The sequence below is a fragment of the Thamnophis sirtalis genome, unplaced genomic scaffold (assembly GCF_051295495.1).
Source record: "Thamnophis sirtalis isolate CommonGarterSnake01/CBP01778 unplaced genomic scaffold, rThaSir2_p1.2 scaffold_3, whole genome shotgun sequence".
NCBI classification, from domain to species: domain Eukaryota; kingdom Metazoa; phylum Chordata; class Lepidosauria; order Squamata; family Natricidae; genus Thamnophis; species Thamnophis sirtalis.
Genome location: NW_028261383.1, coordinates 80,810,915 through 80,830,778, shown reverse-complemented (window position 1 = coordinate 80,830,778; position 19,864 = coordinate 80,810,915). Strand labels below are relative to the sequence as shown.

General features: G+C 42.9%; 1 protein-coding gene across 1 annotated transcript; it reads left to right on the top strand.

The window, feature by feature from the left end:
* The first annotated feature begins 3,040 nt into the window (after positions 1-3,040).
* Positions 3,041-18,966, top strand: KIF20A (kinesin family member 20A). The gene is made up of 19 exons (XM_087709304.1): positions 3,041-3,136; positions 3,685-3,851; positions 5,349-5,435; positions 5,744-5,863; positions 6,088-6,226; positions 6,320-6,507; positions 6,586-6,724; positions 9,573-9,773; positions 9,998-10,109; positions 10,297-10,368; positions 11,019-11,159; positions 11,379-11,544; positions 13,094-13,255; positions 13,479-13,618; positions 13,738-13,840; positions 15,605-15,788; positions 16,235-16,326; positions 17,080-17,217; positions 18,035-18,966. The coding sequence occupies exons 2-19, from the start codon at positions 3,705-3,707 to the stop codon at positions 18,377-18,379; spliced, it is 2,676 nt and encodes an 891-aa protein (XP_087565430.1). The 5' UTR covers positions 3,041-3,136; positions 3,685-3,704; the 3' UTR covers positions 18,380-18,966.
* The last annotated feature ends 898 nt before the right edge of the window (positions 18,967-19,864 follow it).

The window sequence follows — 19,864 nt, the reverse complement described above, 5'->3', positions numbered from 1 at the left end:
CCTTAAACACTCAGACACATTTTGACTCATTTCCCACAGCAACCACCAGGAGCCACAAAACCTGGGTGGGTGTGGCCAACTCAACGTCACTCATTCCGACCCAGTCACATGACTACCCAGTCACACCTTCACAGCCAGTCATTAGGGCAGAGAACTGGTGAAATTATTTGCAACACCTAGCTCCGCCTAGCCCCTCCTCTTCCAGCCATCTCTTGTCACACCCAGCCTCGCCTACTGGCCGCTCACCTCCCCCTGTCTATTCTCTTTCCCTTCCTCTCTTTCTCTCACTTTCTCTCCCTCTCTCCCTGCCTTTCTCTCTCTTCCCCCCTTTCTCTTCCCCTCCCTCGTTCCCCCCCTTCCCTCACATTCTCTCTGTCTCTCTCTGTCCCCCACATGGGGTGGGAAATAAACCCCTGAACTAGTGCTGGGTGTTGGGAATCTGATGTTCAGAGGCCAATGAGCCCAGGAACAGTGTACTGATGATCAGCTGGTTGGCGGGCAACCGAAGACCAGCAGGGAGGCGGGCATCACAACACTGGCAGCTCTGCAGGAAAAGTAACTGACATCCAGGAGGCCAGCGAGCCGCCACTGCAGGGTTCTATTGTGGCTCTGACAAGCAAAGCCAATGGGAAAGCCAGATTTACTTAAGGCTCTTAGTAATAGGCTCCAGGAGGAGGGGATCCCATCTCCCCCATTGTAAAGTGTGCAAAATTTCACTCTGCTGCACAAGGCGCAAGAGCAGCAGGCAGGCTGTGGAGGCAGCAACAGCAAATGTACCGCAATAAAGGTGGAATGCTGTTTTGTGCAAAGGCAAGGGCAGGAGCACTTTGCTCACACCATCGCCACCGCTGCAACGGGACAGCTCTTTCATCCCTCTACTGTGAAAGGGCAACAGGGAGCTGCAGCAGAGGGATGAAAGAGCTGCATGCAGCTCTGGAGCCGCGGGTTGCCGACACTCGGTCTAGGCTCTAATGAAGTCATAGGTACAGCACTTAGCAATAGCAATACCACTTACTCTTTCGTACCGCTTCCTAGTGCTTTACAGCCCTAAGTGGTTTACAGAGTCAGCATATAGCTCCCAAGAAACTGTGTCCCCATTTTACAGACTTTGGAAGGATGGAAGCCTGAGTCAACCTTGAGAATTGAACTGCAGCCAGAAGTCAGCAGAAGTACCATAGCTTGAGTGAGTCAGGATTGAGCGCCAGGCTGTGGGCAGAGTTAGCCTGCAATACTGCATTCTAGCCACTGCACCACCCCAGGTCTTATGGCACAGTTATTGACTTGGCCATAGATATTCCTGGAAAATATAATTATGAACATGAATTTGTGGTACACTGACGTTTTCAAATCCCTGTGGGTGCAATTAGCCTAATCTTCATTTGAAATACAATACAGAAATAATGCAAAGCTATTCTGTGGCTCTATTTGCAGAACATACCAATCTTAGGTTACCAAATTAATCTCTTTTTTGTTTATACAATACACTGACCCATTGTGTTTGTGGAATGCAGATAAGAAGTCATAGACTTGCCAGATAGTCTGTAGATCAAAGATCTCGACATGTATAAAATAGTGTGAATGTGTCTGGTTTGAAACTGGCTTTTGGGTATATTTGTAGTATACTGGCCAAAATGTGACCTGAACAGTCCTTACAATAAGCAGAAAGTGGCATGTGTGGTGTAGTTGAAGAGCCTAGACTGTGCCTTTCTGTCTTACCAAAAAGTGCTGTGAGATTCCACAGGGGACAGAGGGCAAAACCTATGGGCCCACTTGCTAACGATGATGGCTTATGAAAGATTATGTCTTCCATAAGCCATAATTGTTGGTAGATGGACCCATTAGTTGCATGGAATGTAAGGTGAATAAATGATATCATAATTTAAAGAGTGAAATGAAAGTATATCATAAAAAGGACAATCAAAAAGCCAAAAAGGAAACAAAAAGATGATAAAAAAAACTTAACTAGCAATCAACACCCAAATGAGCAAAGTTTAACATTGGACCAGCAATCAAGAAACAAACAATAGCACAAGGAACCACGTAGAACACTCCTACCAACACTGACAAGGTAAGTCACTAGTATATAAAACGAGAGCAAACCCCACACCTAACACTGTTAGTTTGCAGATGTAATATCTGCAAGAAAACCACCAAGTTCAGACAACACCAAAGACCCCACAAATACTAGCTATTTTTTTAATAACAAACTAATCAGCAAATCTCAAACTCAAGATTTCAATTTCTTTTCTATCTTGCCTAGAAGCAGTTTCCATTAAAACAGTTAATTTTGCCCTCTTTGCTACCTCCATCACTTTTTTCCCATCCATTCTTCTATCATGGGAATTGATAGGTCTTTCCATTTTTGTGCATAAAGAATTCTCGCTGCAGGTAACAGACCCAGTAACAAAATTCCATTTCTTTCAAGTTCCTTGTCCAGTAACCCTAAAAGGAAAACCTCTGGTTTCAATTTCATGTTCATTTAAAGACCCTTCTGTATGAAAATATAAATCTGGCCACCAATATTTGTTTGCGGAGAGCAAGACCAGGATCCTGCTTCCAAATCTGGTGGGTCCAGAAGCAACATGGCTTCCAGAATGCAATTTCGGGAGCATGAACAATTAAAACCGTGGTTTGCAAACTTGACAACTTTTAAGATGCGTGGACTTCCATTCCTAGAAGTCCCCAGCCAGCATTTGCAAGTTTAAAAGCCAAAGGTCTTAAAGTTGCCAAGTTTTGAAAATTCAACTGAGTTAGATGGTGGGCTGTAGAACACTACTGTGTGGGCGTGCGACAATCGCATCTGTTTTGATTGCAAAAATGTGACTTGCTTTAACCCATGATTTCACAGAGCTCGCGTTATCTATTCGAGGAAACAAAGCAATCTTCACCCAACACCCCCCTCCCCAGTACAAAAAGAGCCCCTCGTGCACGGGAAAGCAATGTCTGACTCGATTGGCTCTTCGGTAGATGCGACCCGGGCAGCGATTGGCTCCTGCGTATCCCCTTCTTTGATTGGTTGAGCGGATTGGCCGCGAGGTTTGAAACAGGTCGGAAAAGAAAATATAAGTGGCTCATCGAGCAGGCCGCGGCCGAGCAGGACAGAGCAGGAAGGTGAGACTGGAACTGAAAGCCTCAGGTGAGACTCCCATTTGAACTACATCTCGTCGCTTATGCTGGAGGAAGTCCCAGGGTTGGGTGCTCCCAGCGCCGGGCTTACGAAGGACCACGCGGCCCCTTGGTTTCAGTAACGGCCTCCAGGTGGGCTTCGCGGATTTTATTAAGCGCCTTCGGAATTAAAGGAGTGAGCGCGACATAGACGCCTTAATAAAAAACGGTTTCTCGTTCACATGTTGCAGGCTAGGTAGTAAAATCCATAGGTTTGAGCCTACCTATGATACTACAGGGGCCTGGGCCTGGATGAAGGTCTGTTGTTTAGGAAAATAATTGCGCGTTAAATCCCTAAACCATCTATAATATGCCGCAGTGAGGGGAAAGGGGCAGCTGCTAATACCTTCTGAGTGGTGAAGCTCTCTTGTGGGGTCTGCCTGGAGCTGCTGCTGGTTGGTATGCAGTGCAGACATTTTCTTCCAGTAGTTCTAAGCTGTATTTAGAAATAGTCAAGAGCCTGAAGATAAAGGGGGAAGCCTGCAGGAGTGCCTATGCTTCCTTTTGCTGCTCTTGCAGGAAGAGCCCTTGGCTGTGTGATGGCCCAGGGAATTGCCTCTCCGCTTGGACTGTATTCTGATGAAGAAGCTGGTATCTCTCCTGTCCTGGAATCCACGGCGGCAGAATCTGGACTGCAGAGAGCTCTTTTGCCAGATTTCTCTGCCATCTCTGCAGATCAAGAGCAGGTAACATTAAGGAAAACAGGAGATATGAAGAGGAGTTAGGGGCTGGGCTGGGGTGTGTGTGTGTCTCATCTCTGCCAAAAGCTGAAACACCTTAATTTTTATTGTTAGTCCCCTGGGATCAGGGCAAGAATTCCAAATTCAGGTCTGCTGCAAGATTATCAGCAATAGCAATAGCAGATTTTTATATACCGCTTCATAGGGCTTTCAGCCCTCTCTAAGCGGTTTACAGAGTCAGCATATTGCCCCCAACAACAATCTGGGTCCTCATTTTACCCACCTCGGAAGGATGGAAGGCTGAGTCAACCCTGAGCCGGTGAGATTTGAACCGCTGAGCTGCTGATCTAGCAGTCAGCTGAAGTAGCCTGCAGTGCTGCATTTAACCACTGCGCCACCTCGCCACCTCATCAGGAATGTAATATTGCTGTAATAGATTCATAGACTTCCAATCCTATTTGTGTGCTTTCACAAAGCTTCAGGTTGGTGGACGAGAATGACATTGAGCCATTAGTAAAGCAGCCCAAGTTTTCCCATACAGGAAGACCTTTGTTTCTAGAATTTCTGATAATGTGAAAATAGAGGGGCACACATTTATCTCTTACCTAGGTACCTAGTATAGTTTGTGCAACATGATTTTTAGTTTACTTTTTTGATAGTCCCTAATGTTTCTGTTGGACATGGTTAAAGAATTAGTTTTGGATCAATATGTGATGTTTGGTTTTGCCCTTTTATCATTTTTGCTTATGTCTTAGAACTAGCAACTTACTATATAGCTTTCTTCAGACAATCAGCCCATACATTCATATAACACGGGAAGAAGTAAGGAAGTAAACCCTCCCCTTTCATCTGTCTTCTCACCAAACATATAATCTGAATAGAACTGATGTAACATGTTCCACAACTCTATACAGACTGTGAGGGTTTTTTCCTTCAGCTTAGATTCAATGTACAGGAGAAGGCAATGGGTGGGTGGCTTCTTGTGCTAGAGCAATACTCTATAAAGTAACCAGGGCAATGAGGAGCACTCTGTTGCATTTGATTTACATGTATTTAATTAAAATGAAATGTGGTAAATGTGGTTGAATTACCTCATGTAATTCTTGTAACAACTTGTGCCTTCAGTTACATTAAGCATCAGTTTGGGATCAAGTCTTGCAGCAAATTTGTGGCTATGCCCAAGGCCTTTTCAAGCCCTGAGCAGCTGAATTTCTTTCTCAAGGCATCCCTGTTTTAAATCTAACAAACTTAATGCTCCCTAATTTCTTCTTGCTCCTGAATTATATCCTGTCATTGCTGTGCAGCGTCTCTCATGTTTATCTTGTTCCAGTTTACAATACAGGACCATAGCATCCTTGGGTTACTGGGGAGGGGAGAAAGGGCTAGTAGGGTTGTTGGCTTCTATTTTTAATATGGTAGAATGTTAGTGTGTAAATCAGATTGATACTAATCCTGTTTTGCCAGACTGGTAAGGGAATAACAAATAACCTGTAACTTCTCTAGACTGTTTCCCGTGGCAATGGAAAAGTGAAAGTGTATGCGAGAGTGCGCCCACTGAAGCCCTCAGAAATCGAGAAGCAAGAGGATCAGGTGAGGACCCGAAACAAAGTAGGAGCCATCAATTAGTATAGGAGAACTTCGATAGGCCAATTTCTTTGCTTGCCTATCGAGATCACTTGAAATTGGTTTGCAGAGTATTATATGCAAAAGAGCACAGGGGCGCTAGAATATAGGTAGTCCTCAACTTACAACTCAGTTCAAACAATAGCACTGAAAAAAGTGACCTTGATAGATTGGCTGGATATAAATATTTAAAATTAAGAATGCCACCAAACCACAAAGTGGTTTGCTGCTATAGCAGGTGGTTTTAGATACTGAATGCTAACTATGCTTCTTAGGGCTGTGTCTGCATCGAAAATGCTGATGCCCTTCTTCTCAAAGCACCCAAAGGTTCCTTTACAATGAGAAACACTGAGCGAGGAATTGGCCAGGCAGTGCACAAATTCACCTTCAGCCAGGTAAGTTTTTTAATTTAATGTGATGGTGCTCATTCTTCTCGGACCTCTATTGAAACCAGTAGAGATTGTGGTGTTTGAAACTCCTTTGGCAGGATTCCTGCAAGGAGATTAGAGAACTCATGGAGAAGCAGGGATTAATTCCTGATAATTTGATGTAATTAGCCATAAATTTAGAGTGATCGTACTCTGTATGATGACATTAACCCTTAATATTTGATGTTCAGATCTTTGGGCCAGAGGTTGGCCAGAAAGCATTCTTTGACGCAACAATGAAGGGAGTGGTTAAGGATGTCCTCAGTGGGCAGAACTGGCTTGTTTATACCTATGGAGTTACAAATTCAGGGAAGACCTATACAATCCAAGGTAAGCAGCCCTTGGTGTATAAAGTTCCAGATAACCTCTGCTTAATAGGAGTCCCTTGTCTTGATTATTTACTTCTTTGTCCTTGGCTTGCAGGAGATGGTATTGACAGAGGGATCCTGCCCCGTTCTTTAGCCATCATATTCAACAGTATTGGGACACGGTTGTACCGAGCCACAGACCTGAAACCTTTCCTATCAAACGTAGTAAATTGGTTGGACAGCAAACAGAGTCATCAAGAGGAAAACAAGAAGCAGGCTCTGATTTATGGTGGGATAAAGGAGGTAAGTGCCTCAGAGCCCTTGAGGTAGAGGATGGTTTGGTCAAAATCCCTGCTGTAATTCTTCCTTTTGGATTGGCAGGAGGTGCTCTTTACTTCTTTGCACAAAAGTGACAGAACAGCATCCCAAGCACCTACAAGTGGCAGTATTGACAGTGGCATTGGTGGACTCTCCTCTGTTTCCCAGTCGACAAACCAAACAAACTGGAGCCAGCTTGAAGGTATGCACTGTCCTGAACCTTGGTTCTGGGCCAATTTTATTTTCCATAGAATTGAAAAGCTTAAAGCACTATAGGCACCTCAACACTAAGAATAATCAAGTCTTCAGCAGTAAGAAATGAGATAAAAAGACGTTCAGAAACAATGGAATTCAAGGGAGGCATCTGAATCAGAAGAATATCCATAATCCAATTGTAAAACAGCCTTAACCAAAGGTGGTGGGGGTCAGAATGTGTTTGAATTACATTTCACAGAAAAGGACTGGGATTATGCAGTCATTGGTTTTTCTGTAGTGCAACTTAAACTGCCCCTTCAAATATCTTCTGTTTTAATAATTACTGGACAATGAAACATCTTTTGTTGCTGTGTAGGCTTTGTAAAGTAGAAGGGTATACGCCTACTTATGACCACAATTGAGCCTAAAATTTATGTTAAGAGAGATATTTGTTAAGTGAATTTTGCTCCATTTTACAACATTTCTTGACACAGTTGAGAAGTAAATCTTCACAGTTAGCAAGTTAATAACACAGTTGTTAAGTGAATCTGGCTTCCCCATTGATTTTGCTTGTCAGAATGCTGCAAAATGTTAGGGTTAGAGTTATGACCTTGGGACACTACAAAGGTAATAAGTGTTGTGTCTCTGGCAGGCAGCAGAGTTGGACAGTGAGGAGGTTGGGGAGGAACATGGGCCAGTCCTGGGGGCTGAGGAAAGTTCGGACTAGAGCTCTGTGTTAGAGGCAGAGAGGGAGCTAAGTAGCAGTGAGGCATAGAAACAGCTGGAGTGTGTTCCCAGTGTGTGCATGTGCAGAGCTGCCAGAAGACGACAACTGAGAAAGCAGTGTCGACTTGGGAGTAAAACCACACCTTGGAGGTGATTGGCCCCTCCCATAGGAAACAAAAGAGGAGCGAATGGGGAGAGGGCTTTTGCAAGAAACAATTTGTTCCTTCGGTCATTTCAAGAGTGGAAAATTGCTAATCTTCCTTACATGGGTACCATTCAATATTCATATCCAATTATACTCATCATAACACTACACATTGTATACATTAGTAACAATATCAGTTATTAAACTATTGTCAATAAATTTCACTAAGTTTAACTAGTTTTAAATTATATTCTTCCATCTATCAACCTGTATCTTTCCAACAGCAAAAGAGTCTCAGATCTTCTGCCATTTGTGGTGCCAGTCCTCTAATCATCTTGATCAGCTTTGTATGGACTCCTCTTAGCAACTCCTTGCTTATAAGATCTCTCATATAATCTTGATGCCCTCTTTCTGTTTCCTTATTCAGCTTATCTTTGATTGTCAGCAGTGTTATCAATGCTTTTCCTAACAGAATTTCTCTCTTTAAATCCATAGATTCTTTGGTTTTTTCTTCTTCTGTATCTTGCCCTCTGGGAAAAATTTCCTCTCCATTTAATTCCTCTTTCAGTATTCCATTCTTTCCATTTTCAGAGACAAACCAATCACCATAAATATCAGCAGATTTAATCTCTTTATATTCATTTTCCACTTCGATTTTTTGAGTTTTAACCACCACATTTTGCATTTGATAGACATCCTCAATTTCTTCATCATATTTTGCTGTTATATGCTCTAAGTCTTCCAGCTTCTTCTCTATTCTCTCATAAGTATTTGATAATTTCTGTATTTCTGAAAGTATCTTTTGCAAGCTTAAAATTTCTGTTTGCTTTTGAAATTGTGCCATTCTCTCAGCTAACAAACACAGCTGCTCTAGCTTGGAAGGTTAATAAAATTGAAACATAGATTCACAAAAATGTTTGTTTTCACTTTTCTCTGGTTAAAGATATACTTTAAAGGGACATCTGTGTGCTTCCCTTCTTATCACTCTGTAGCCAAGCAGTGAAACCTTGTAGTGCCAAGTCAAAACAATCAGTGGAGAAAAAAACAGTGTTCCATTTTCAATACACAAACCTCCCAGCTGAGCAGCAGTGTTACCGTTGCAAATCTTATTTCTTTTGTATCTTTTTTGTATCTCAAGTTAGAAAAAAAGAGTCCAATCTTTAAATGAGTTAGAAAAGCACCCACAGCAATGAAAGAGGAAAACTTTAGTCCATAGGTTACAGAGAACAATAAAAGAAAAAATAGAAGAAAACTTCATCCATCCATTTCAAAAGGCTTGCATAAATTCCATCCATGAAGATAGCATTTAAAAAGTAAGATAACCACTGTCCAAAACCATTCCAAATTTAATTCCGCCGCTTGATTCTTCTGCTCTCCAATTTAGGTTAATTTTAAGTTTTTTATAGGCAGTCTCTTCTCAAAACAGTAAAAGTTCCTCACCAGCTGGAAACACTTTCTCTTTCCGTATCCTTTTGTTTTGGAGCCGCCCTGACTTTGTCAACCTTGGCTGGATTTTTTGTTGCCGTCTTGAAGAACTTCTCTTGCATCTATCAGGGACTTTGCGATGTCCCTGAGGCCAGCAAGACGTGTTCTTCCTGTTCACCGTCTCTTCGGGATGGTTTAGGTCCGAATGGACCACCCAGCGGCAAAAGTATTGGCTGCGGTCTCGGAGCTTCGAGACCGCACGTCCATATCGTCGTGACGTTGGCTCCTCCTTCCGGTCATGTCACTTTTCAATGCCGTTGTAACTTTGAATGGTCACTGAACGAACTATTGTAAGTTGACTACTTGCAAAGTACAATGAAGCTAAAACTTTCACTTTGCTCAGAAATATATGAGAAACTTCATCTGAAAAGAAAACATTGTTTTCTGCAATCACTAGGCACTTTGGATTTCTTTCAGAAAGTCCATGTTAATGGGGTCTGCTACGAATTGTTACAATCACTGATAACTTGTTTTTGCTTTGTTTTGTTTTCATTGATAGCGACGGGACCTCACAAGACTGACCTAGATTGTGTTTCATTTGTGACTCAAGAGGATGAACAATTTTCTATCTGGGTCTCCTTCTTTGAGATCTACAATGAGCTGATTTATGACTTGCTGGGGACCTCTGCATCTGCCCCAAACCGTAGGAGGCCCACACTGAGGCTGTGTGAGGATCATACTGGAAATACTTACGTTAAAGGTACAGCCAGCCTTCTCACCCAGAATATAAACTGGACTACACCTGTAGAATAATTAATCCATCTGATCAGTCATCTAATAAGCCATATGTTGAGTGGCTTGAAGCAGTGTTAGAAGACACAGTCCCTTTATTGAGGTGTGATGTTTTTTCCCTGGTGATTCCTAGAAAAATGTGGAATCTAGTTCCTGCTATTTCGGTTCCCTGACTCATCTTTGTTTTTGTAGACCTGAACTGGGTCAATGTGCAAAATGCTGAGGAAGCCTGGAAACTGCTGAAATTAGGCCGGAGAAACCAAAGTTTTGCCAGCACCCACATGAATGAGAATTCTAGCCGCAGGTCTGTCCTATTCCTCACTTTGGTGACAGAGGGAGTGGTTGTTGGGATTCTGAATGATTAGTAAAGTATATTCTCTCTACAAAAAAAATAATAATTTGTCCAGGTTTGGGGAAATAGGAAAATAAATGAGCTTAATTGTTTGAACTAGTTTATTTTTAAAAAATGGTTCTTCTCTTGCTCTCTGTAGCCACAGCATCTTCTCCATCCGAATTCTACACCTTCAGGACAGCAGCAGTAAAACCGTCTCCAAGATCAGCGAGTAAGGAGAAACTTTCTTATTGAAGGCCTGAAGGGAATGGGAAAGACAGCTTTGTTTTGACAATATGCCCAGGGAAAGCTGCCCTGTGTAGTCTTGACATGTGTTTGTCAGGATGACAACTTTGGGTTGCTGTAAAATGTTCAGTCTTGTGTTTAACCTGAAATGAAAAAGACTTTTCCCTCTGTTGCCTGTAAATGGAGCAAGGCAACCTAAAGAACAATAGCACTTAGAGTTATATACCGCTTCACAGTTCTTTTACAGTTCTCTCTAAGCGGTTTTACAGAGTCAGTCTATTGCCCCCAACAATCTGGCTCCTCATTTTACCCACCTCAGAAGGATGGAAGGCTGAGTCAACCTTGAACCTGGTGAGATCTGATCTGCCAAATTACAGGCAGCCGGCAGTCAGCAGAAGTAGCCTGCAGTACTGCATTCTAACCACTGCCACCGCGACTCCTAAAGGAGCAGAATTAAAGAGCAAAACTATGATTGGACCTTGTCACAGATTCTCATGCTGATTGCCAGAATTTCTAACCTCGCTAGAACCTGATTTTTGGGGGGTGGGTGGGGGGAACTACACTGAAAGAGGGGAAAGGGTGGGGTGTAGGGTGAAACCAGACTTTGCATCAAGCACTCCTCTTTCTCTTCACCAGGCTGTCACTGTGTGACCTTGCTGGCTCAGAGCGCTGCAAAGAACAGAGAACAGGGGACCGTATGAAAGAAGCCAATAACATCAATACCTCCTTGCACACGCTGGGGCGATGTCTCACAATCTTGCGCCGTAATCAGACCAGGTAAGTTAAAGGAATTTCTACTTTTAGCATTCACTGATTGTCTGTAGCTTTGTCTGGCTCTTCTGGTATTAAGTCTAGTCTGGTTGAAGATACTGATGAATGTGTATACATGTTCTAGGTTAAGATGAGGACAATGATGTGTGTGGGTAGGCTTCATGTTCACGTATTAGCATTTCCAGAGCACAAATCTTCTTCTTCTCTCTCTCTCTCTTTAAATAGATTAAAGCAGAATGTGGTGCCTTTCCGGGATAGCAAACTGACCCGTGTATTCCAAGGCTTTTTCACAGGGCATGGGCAGTCCTGTATGATTGTCAACATCAACCCATGTGCTTCATCATATGATGAGACCCTCCATGTGGCTAAGTTCTCTGCCATTGCCGGCCAGGTAAGAAAAGTTCATTTGGGTAGTTTTTGAGTTATTTACTGGATAGAAAACGAATCGAATATAATAGGATAGTTCACTGCAATATTATTAGTACTAAGGTTGACTGTGACTACCTAGCCAATTACTAGGATGTCCTTCCTCCTATGCTGCCAACACAAAAGTGACAGAGCAAGGATTTTTTCCCTGAAGCGATCATCTCCCTGTTCTTGCAGGACTAGAATAAATGTGTATTTTGCTTCCTGTGGACTCTGCTTGCTCTGGAGAGCATGCGGGTCCCATTAGTTTCATCCATCACTCAAGACAGGGACTTTGTGAAGCAAACAAGTTACGTTTGAGCAATTTATGCTGATCTTTGGGAGGCCAGTAATACATTTTTAGCTACATCTTTATCAGCTGCAAAGCGCTTCCTTTGCTTTCCAACCGGGGAGCCGTGGCAATAAAAATCTTCAATATTGACTGGCTAAAAGTCCTACTGTATATGTCTTTCCTCATGCCATTAACCCCCTGGTGTTCTTTTAAACTGTGAACCTGATAGTGATAGATCTAAATTGCCCACTCCAGGGAACACAGAAGGACATTCTACCACACATACTGCAACTTCTATAACTCAGTTCTGAGACCTGTAATTGCTGGACTCTTGTAAGGTTCCTACTTGGTTCTAGTCCTTTTCCTGTGGTTTGGGTAGCCGAGGTGGCACAGTGGTTAAATGCAGCACTGCAGTTCAGCAGTTTGGCTGTTCAAATCCCACCAGGCTCAAGGTTGACTCAGCCTTCCATCCTTCCGAGGTGGGTAAAATGAGGACCCAGATTGTTGTTGGGGGCAATATGCTGACTCTGTAAACCGCTTAGAGAGGGCTGAAAGCCCTATGAAGCGGTATATAAGCCTAACTATTGCTAACTATTGCTATTATTGTGATCTGGTGCTTCCTTTGAATATAATATTCTCCCCTTTATTTTATACTGTGATAGGTTAGCTGAATAAATGAGGTTGCTGATTGTGTGAGAGAGACTATGTAAAAGAAGAAAAAATTACTTATTTATAACTGGTTTTGCCAGTGGTTCTCTGGGCATTCCTACTGTCATACTTCCCTTGTATTACTGTTGCATGTAAGATTGGAGTTCTAGGGCTGCTTCAGTGGTCTCAAGGGACTGGGGGGGGGGAGGGAGGAGCTGTCTTCTTTCACATGCATATTATACTGGCAGTTCCCAACAAAAAGCCCCTGCTTTAGAAGATTTTTAGTGTGGGGCCAATGTGGAGACACAATCTATGTGCCTATAGAAGATGATATCCCAAAGAGCCACAGTTTCAAGCAACCTATTCTTTATGCAGATGCTTTAAGACAGTGTTCTATATGGTGTTGGTGGTGGTGGGGTTTCCCCACGAGTTGCTTCCTCCTGAGGTAAATATCAGGGCCACTTTGTCCTGGAAGCCTTTTTCCAAAATGTTAACAATATATTCTGCTCAGAGTAGCCCTGGGATAAAGTGGAAGGAAATGAGTGCCATTGTTTTTTTTTTTTTAACTCTGTTGATATAATTTGGTCTCTTACAGCTTATCCAAGTTCCTACAAAGGTGGGGCTTTTGTCTATCCATTCACTCATCAAGGAACAAAGCTTTCTAACCCGGAAGGCCTTCACATCTGTTACGGATGAAGACACAGATTCTGATGAAGACAGCGAAGATGAAACAGATGTGACTTATTATGATAAGGAGGTAAGAGGTTGGCCTTTCCTTATTTACTGAATGGAGAAGTTTTCAGAGTTACTCAGTTGGAAACCTCCGGGGCTTTAGAATTCTTCCACTTTTGAGCATCTGATTTAAGCGTTGATCACTACTTTTAAATCAGGTGGTTGGGTGTGTGATGCATTCTGATTGTGGCTGCCCCATTGAAGCTAAATCACCCTGTTCTTTGCATTTTCCCCATCCCCAAATCCAGGATCTTGTGCGTATATTTAAAGCTGTGCAAGAGCTTCTGCTGAAGGAACGTCTGGAAAAGCTTCAGCTGGAGGTGCGTCTCCGTAATGAAATCTGCAATGAAATGACGGCACACCTACAACAGAGAGAGCAGTGGAACAGGTATTGTTGCTGTTGGAGCCACCTGTGCTTTCTAGGAAACCCCTGTGATTGATCCTTGGCTTTCTATCCACCCATCTTACAGTGTCCTCTTCCTTTTCCTTCTTCAATGCCTACTGTAGTGACCATATGGATTCTCAAAAGGAGATCTTAGAGGAGCTTTATGAAGACAAACTGAATAATCTGAAGGTGTCACTGACAGACTACTATCTGGAGGAAATTGAGGTAGGAAAAAGAGGTAGACGATGTAGTGGGGTTTTCTGGAGACAGGGACTATATCATCTGCCACAAACAAAGAAGTGGCAGTTTAGAGAAGAAATGTCCTTTAAAACTTAGTATTTTTATAGTGTGGTGTGGATACACCTACCAAGATGCCTTCTTCTTGTAATTGATGCATGCCTCCCTCCCTTCCTCCCTCCTTCCATTCTGACTCCAAAGCTTCTTGTGGGCATTAAAATTGTCTACATTTTGGTGGGCTTGTGCCACACGAAGCTTCTTAGAAAAAAAGCTATGCTCAGAGGTGGGCTGCACTTATTTTAACAATCGGTTCACTGGTTGTGAGTGCAAGCGTCTTTTGGGGGCTAAAATGCAGCTTCAAACATGCAGCTAATCTACTCAGGCAGCTGCAGTGAGTACAGCAGGCATGGCGCAGAACTCAGCTGGGCAGCGCGGGTGGAGGGGAACGAGCCAGAAAGTTAGTTATATAATGGAAAGGATAACACAGGGGTGGGTGGACAGGCGGACAGGCTCAGCCAGTGATCACAAGTACCAGTTCGCCGCAACCAGGCAGCACCCCACCACTGGCCCTGCTCCAACTCCAACTGCTTTGCTGACTCCAGGTAAAGCTTGAATGTCAAGTTTGGCCCAATCTCTTCTCCAAAACTGATGTTCTTTTAAGAGTTTGTAGCTATTTGGTTATTTTCCTGCTAGGTTAGGTTAGGAACCTGATGGTAAGGCTGCCTTGAGCTGCTTGACAACTTGGCGGTCTTACAATCCCAGTCAATAAATAAAATGCTGTCTATTGCTAACAACAAAGAAAGCAGATCTATGATTCTATAATGGAAATTATTTGCTAGTGGAAGATTCTTATATGTGTGATAATTTGCCTTGATCCTGGAGAGCAATCAGTTGGGAGGAGGGCTCAACTGGGAAATCAGTTTCTGTTAAACACAAGAGAGCAAGATCTAATCACCCCATGCGTTTTAGTGTTTTATCTAACGTATTTTTCAGAGTATGACACACCTTACCCCCCCTAAAAGAGCATGGAAATTTCGGTGCGTCTTATACACCGAATCTATCTATCTATCTATCTATCTATCTATCTATCTATCTATCTATCTATCTATCTATCTATCTATCATCTAATCATCTATCTTGTACGCCGCCCACTCCCGGAGGACTCCGGGCGGCTCACAAAAGACAAGGGAAAGGGGGAAACGAGACAAAGACAACATATTAAAAACAAAAACAACATTCACTCCCAGAGCCCCGCCCCGCCCCCGCATCCCATGTTTTGCAGAAAATGATCCGTTTTTCTCAAAAACAGGCTTTTTTGCCTTTCCTCAGCCCCCAGCAGCCCTCTGCTGGCTTCAGTAGGGCTGGGGCAAGGCAGAAATGGGGACATTTTTGCCTTGCCCCAGCCCTGCTGAAGCCTACAGAGGGCTGTTGGGGGCTGAGGGAAGGCAAAAACTTTTTTTTTTTTACTTACCTCTTCAAAATCTTGGTACGTTTTATACACCGATGCATCTTATAATCCAAAAAATACGGTAGTCTTTCCCAGTGAATGCTACCAGAAAAGGGAGATGCCTGTAGAATACACATAGAAAAATAAACTTGTTTGAACTCTACAAGTGTGGGTCTGGTTATTCGTGCCTAATACTTAAAGAGTGACACATTTTTATTGGAATCTTGAGGAAGATACCTCCTTGGTTCTACAGCTCCTTTCCCTCCATTTCCCAGTTAAAGCATCTTATTATTTTTTTTCTTCAGGATCGAGACGACAAGATAAAAGAGCTGGAAGTTGCCTTGCAGGAGGCAAAACAAGCAGGCAGGAGACAAGATATGGAAGAACCTTGTCGTAGATCCAGACGAACCACATCTACGCAGCAAGAATTGCAGGAGGTGAAAATTACACTAGAGAAGTGCCAGGCAGAGCTGAGTGCATCTACCAAAGGTGAGCCCCTCTTCTTGTAATTTCACATGGAGACCAGACCGTATATCTGGAGAAAGGCAAACTGCCTTAATTATTGGAGTGTTGTGAAAATTGATGTACATCTGCCCAATGTTAAATTATCCTCTGCCTTGTGTTACGTAGCCCACTTAATTGTGTCCTGTGACATTATTGGCTTTCCTTTGAGTAACAAGCCCATCATCGCATAGGCATATGATAGCTTTAAAAAGAGAAATAATTATTTTCATCATCACCTCTAATCTCCTTACATCTAAATTAAGCGAGTCTGCTTTATTTTGTGGAAAAAAAGCAAGAGAGATTTGATATTTCTTAGGAAACATCTCTATCTTTCACCTCTATCTTGGTCTTGATTTGGGGGATATCATGAACATTAGCCATTCATTTGCTAGGCTTAATTTCTTCTTGCATTTGGCCCTGTTTTCCTACAGAACTGCTTAACTACCGAAAAATGTTGGAGCCTCCACCTTCGGCAAGGCCCATTGCTGCTGATTTAGACCGGAAGTTATTAGAAGGTCAAAAGGTAACTAACAGGGAGCAAGAGCTCATTAAAAAAGCTTAGATTTCTCTCTTTTTTTGGGGGATGTTGCTGATCAAGGTAGTCCTTGAGATACCATAGTACCTGAGAGTGGTATTGCTGTCATTAAGTGACGCAGTAATAAAATGAAATGTCATGTGACCACACATCACTTGCCAATAGCAATCCCAGCAGTCCAGGTTGCCTTCATAACCCCATGACAGTATGGGTTGTTAAGTAGAAGTAGAGACAGGAGGCCCGGACAAGGAATGTGAGGGAGTGTGTGGATGTGATTGAGAGGGCGCTGGAGGAAGGCCGTGGGCAGGCCCTGCAGGCAGGCCTGGGCTCTCTCTGGGATCGTGTTCTCTGTAGTGGAACTCCTATGGAGAAAAGGCAGTGGGAGCGACTTACAAGAGTGACTTGTGACCTTCCCTTCTGGCTTCCCCATTGTCTTCTATTCTGGGAAGCCACAGGGAAGGTTGCAAATGACAGTCACGTGACTGCAGCTCACCGTGACATTGAAGTCGGAAACAGGATGCCTGAGAGCTTGTGGAGAAGCTGTTTTGTGAACCAATTGTAAATCCCTTTTGTTCGGTGCTACTGTAATTTTTGAAAGATCACTGAATGATTGGTCCTAGCTCAAGGACTACCTGTATTCTTCCTAGCTCCTCCGCTGGTGGGAAGCTTGCCCTTTATAATCAAAGCTTTCTGCTCTCATCTTTCTCTGCTTGGTTATGTGACTCTTCCTTGTTCTCTCAGAATGTGAGGATGCTACGTGCAGAGCTGATGAATCTTGGAGAGCTGTTCCAGTCAGCAGAAAGAGCATGTTGTCACCGCACAAGTGCTGAGAAACTCCGCGAAGCCCTCAACAAGTGTGACAGTATCCTGCTCAAGCAGGTATGGAAAGGCCTGCTGAATCTAGCTACTTTGCGAGGCTCTTTTTTCCCATTACACTTTTAAATGATTGTTTTTATAGGCTGCTTTTATCCTTTGCTGACAACCTTATAGCATAAAGAAATTGCAAAATTAATCCCTCAGTGTAAAGAAAATGTAAAACGGTGAAGCAGAGGCAGTAGCCCAATAAATTGATTTTCTTTTAATTAGGGAGAGGGGGCTGGGGGAATGCTTTTACCAAGTACCATACTAAAAAGAAAAACTTCTTGAGAAGACAGGACTGCCACAAACCCTGATTTTTTTGCTACTCGTTGCATTTTGGCATGAAAATGTTGTCCCAGTACTCAACCTTTGTTTAGCACTCAACACGCTGCTATATACGAAGAGGGTGATTGCTTTGGGGAATAGACAGGAAGTCAGCCATGCTGGAAAGCTCGCTGCAAAAGAAGCGGGAGGGCGGACATAAAATTCATCCCCGCTGAAACAAAGGGTTACATGGCAAGTCATGTGATTTGTTTGGGACTCGACCTTTTTGGTAAAAAGGTCGCGCCTTCCAGGAACAATTAACGGAGAGTACCAAGCTATCACTGTAACACTTTGCATTCCAAACCCAAAGTCAATCAACAGATATTATGGAGATAAGGATATTATTCATGCAGTTTGAGGTCTCTGGCTGATCAAAATGGTGCTAGTTAGTCTAGAAGAGGCAGAAATTAGTGTGTCACTTTCAGTCCATAAAGCTAGGAGGCAGCTGTCAGATTGGCAGGGCCATTGTTTGGGATAAATCATCACCATCTTTTGGCTGGATGTTTTTTTCTAGGACCAGACCTTGGCTGAACTTCAGAATAACATGATACTGGTGAAGATGGATATGCGGAAGAAAGCTGCCTGTATCGCAGAGCAATATCAGACTGTGCAGAAGCTCCAGGCTGCAGCAAACGCAGGGAGAGTGTCGGTGGCACCGGCTTCCATGAAAAAGCGCTTATGTGCCAATAATGAAAACTTGCAGCCCAGGAATCAGCCTCCCATCAAGAAGCCATTCTTGCGCAACTTCCTCACTCGCGCGACGGCTCAGCCGGCAGCGACGGAGAGCCCTTACACTCGCATCTTGCGTGCCCGAGGAACTCCAGGTTTAAAAACAATGCCATTTGACAAAAAATACTGAATGCTTTGAACCCAGGCCTCGTCAGGCAGGGCAGCCAATTAGTGCCTTTACCATCAGTGAGTTGGCTCCAGGTCCAGGAAAGCTTTAAAAGAGTTTAAAAAAGGATTGAGACCAAGTGGCTTTAAACAGGTCGGCCTCAAGTACAATCACTTTTGGATCCAATTAATATATGTAACTTATTCCATATTTAGTGAGATTTGGCCTGAGCTTGTTTTGTTTTTTTGAACATCTTTGGCTTCCCAAAGATGATTACTATGCATGTCTCTTCTTCAGGCCAGCTGCTATTCCAGTGGTTATGTAACTTAGATTTATGTTATGTCTATTTCATGTTTATTAAAAAAAAATCTTTTGCAGCATGCAGAACAACATATATATTTTATCTATGTTAAACAGATAATAAATGCATTCTTTTCCATAGAGTTGTGTAGACTGGATTGTATACATTTGAGGTATTTAAAAATATTGGCCAGATAGAGTTCCTTCAATCTAGAGGAATTGGGGGAGGGGGAAAATCTTGCAAAATATATTTACAATTTATATCTTCTTTCTATCTAAGGCATTTGAGGGGTTTAGCAAGTCCATCCCCAGCTAAAACCCAATTCAAATGTGATCAGAGGGATCACAACTTCTCTTTCAACTATTGAAAAGGAAAACACTGGCTTCTTTCCTAAAAGCTGGAGTGAAGCCTCGGCACATCCCCAAAGTCTTCTTTAACTTGGGAGTAACACAGCAGGCCTTTTCTTACGTACTTGGCAAATAGTCCTCTGAAAGTGAGGGCATTTTTTAGGAAACCCTCTTCTATCAACATTAATGTTAACATTAGGCAGTGTTATATGCTCCTATAGATTTATAGCAGACAGCTTTTACCCAGTTTTGGTAAAAGCAGTTTCAGGCTTTGGCAACAGCTAGTGCAGTGGTAGTCAACCTGGTCCCTACCGCCCACTAGTGGGTGTTCCAGCTTTCATGGCGGGCGGCAGGGGTTTGCTGTAACTCTGCTTTATAAATTTTATAAAATAAAGTTACTTCCCTACTTTATAAATCGCCATTACTGTGGAACTGGTGGGCGGTTAGAAAATGTTACTACTAACAGAGATACAAAAGTGGGCGGTAGGTATAAAAAGGTTGACTATCCCTGAGCTAGTGTAACAATGTATTTACAACTCACAAATTATGGCGACCAGGAGTGCAAGCTGTTCCATGTGGCTATTCAGGTCTTGGGATGTTTCTCAGGGGAGTATCCTACATTTGAAAGGTCTTTTTGTGGTAGCCATTGTCCTGCACCTGTCAACGGGCTTCTGCTTCTGGAATTTGTTAAAATTATGGGTATACACCAAATTTGATAAAATACCTCATTTTAATAGCAAAAGATAATTTTGATAATCATGTGAGGCATTAATTCATGGAATAATTTGCAGCAATCCAAGGCTAAAGGAGGGATACTTCTAGAACAACAACCAACACAAACAACTGATTCTGTTTTGCAGG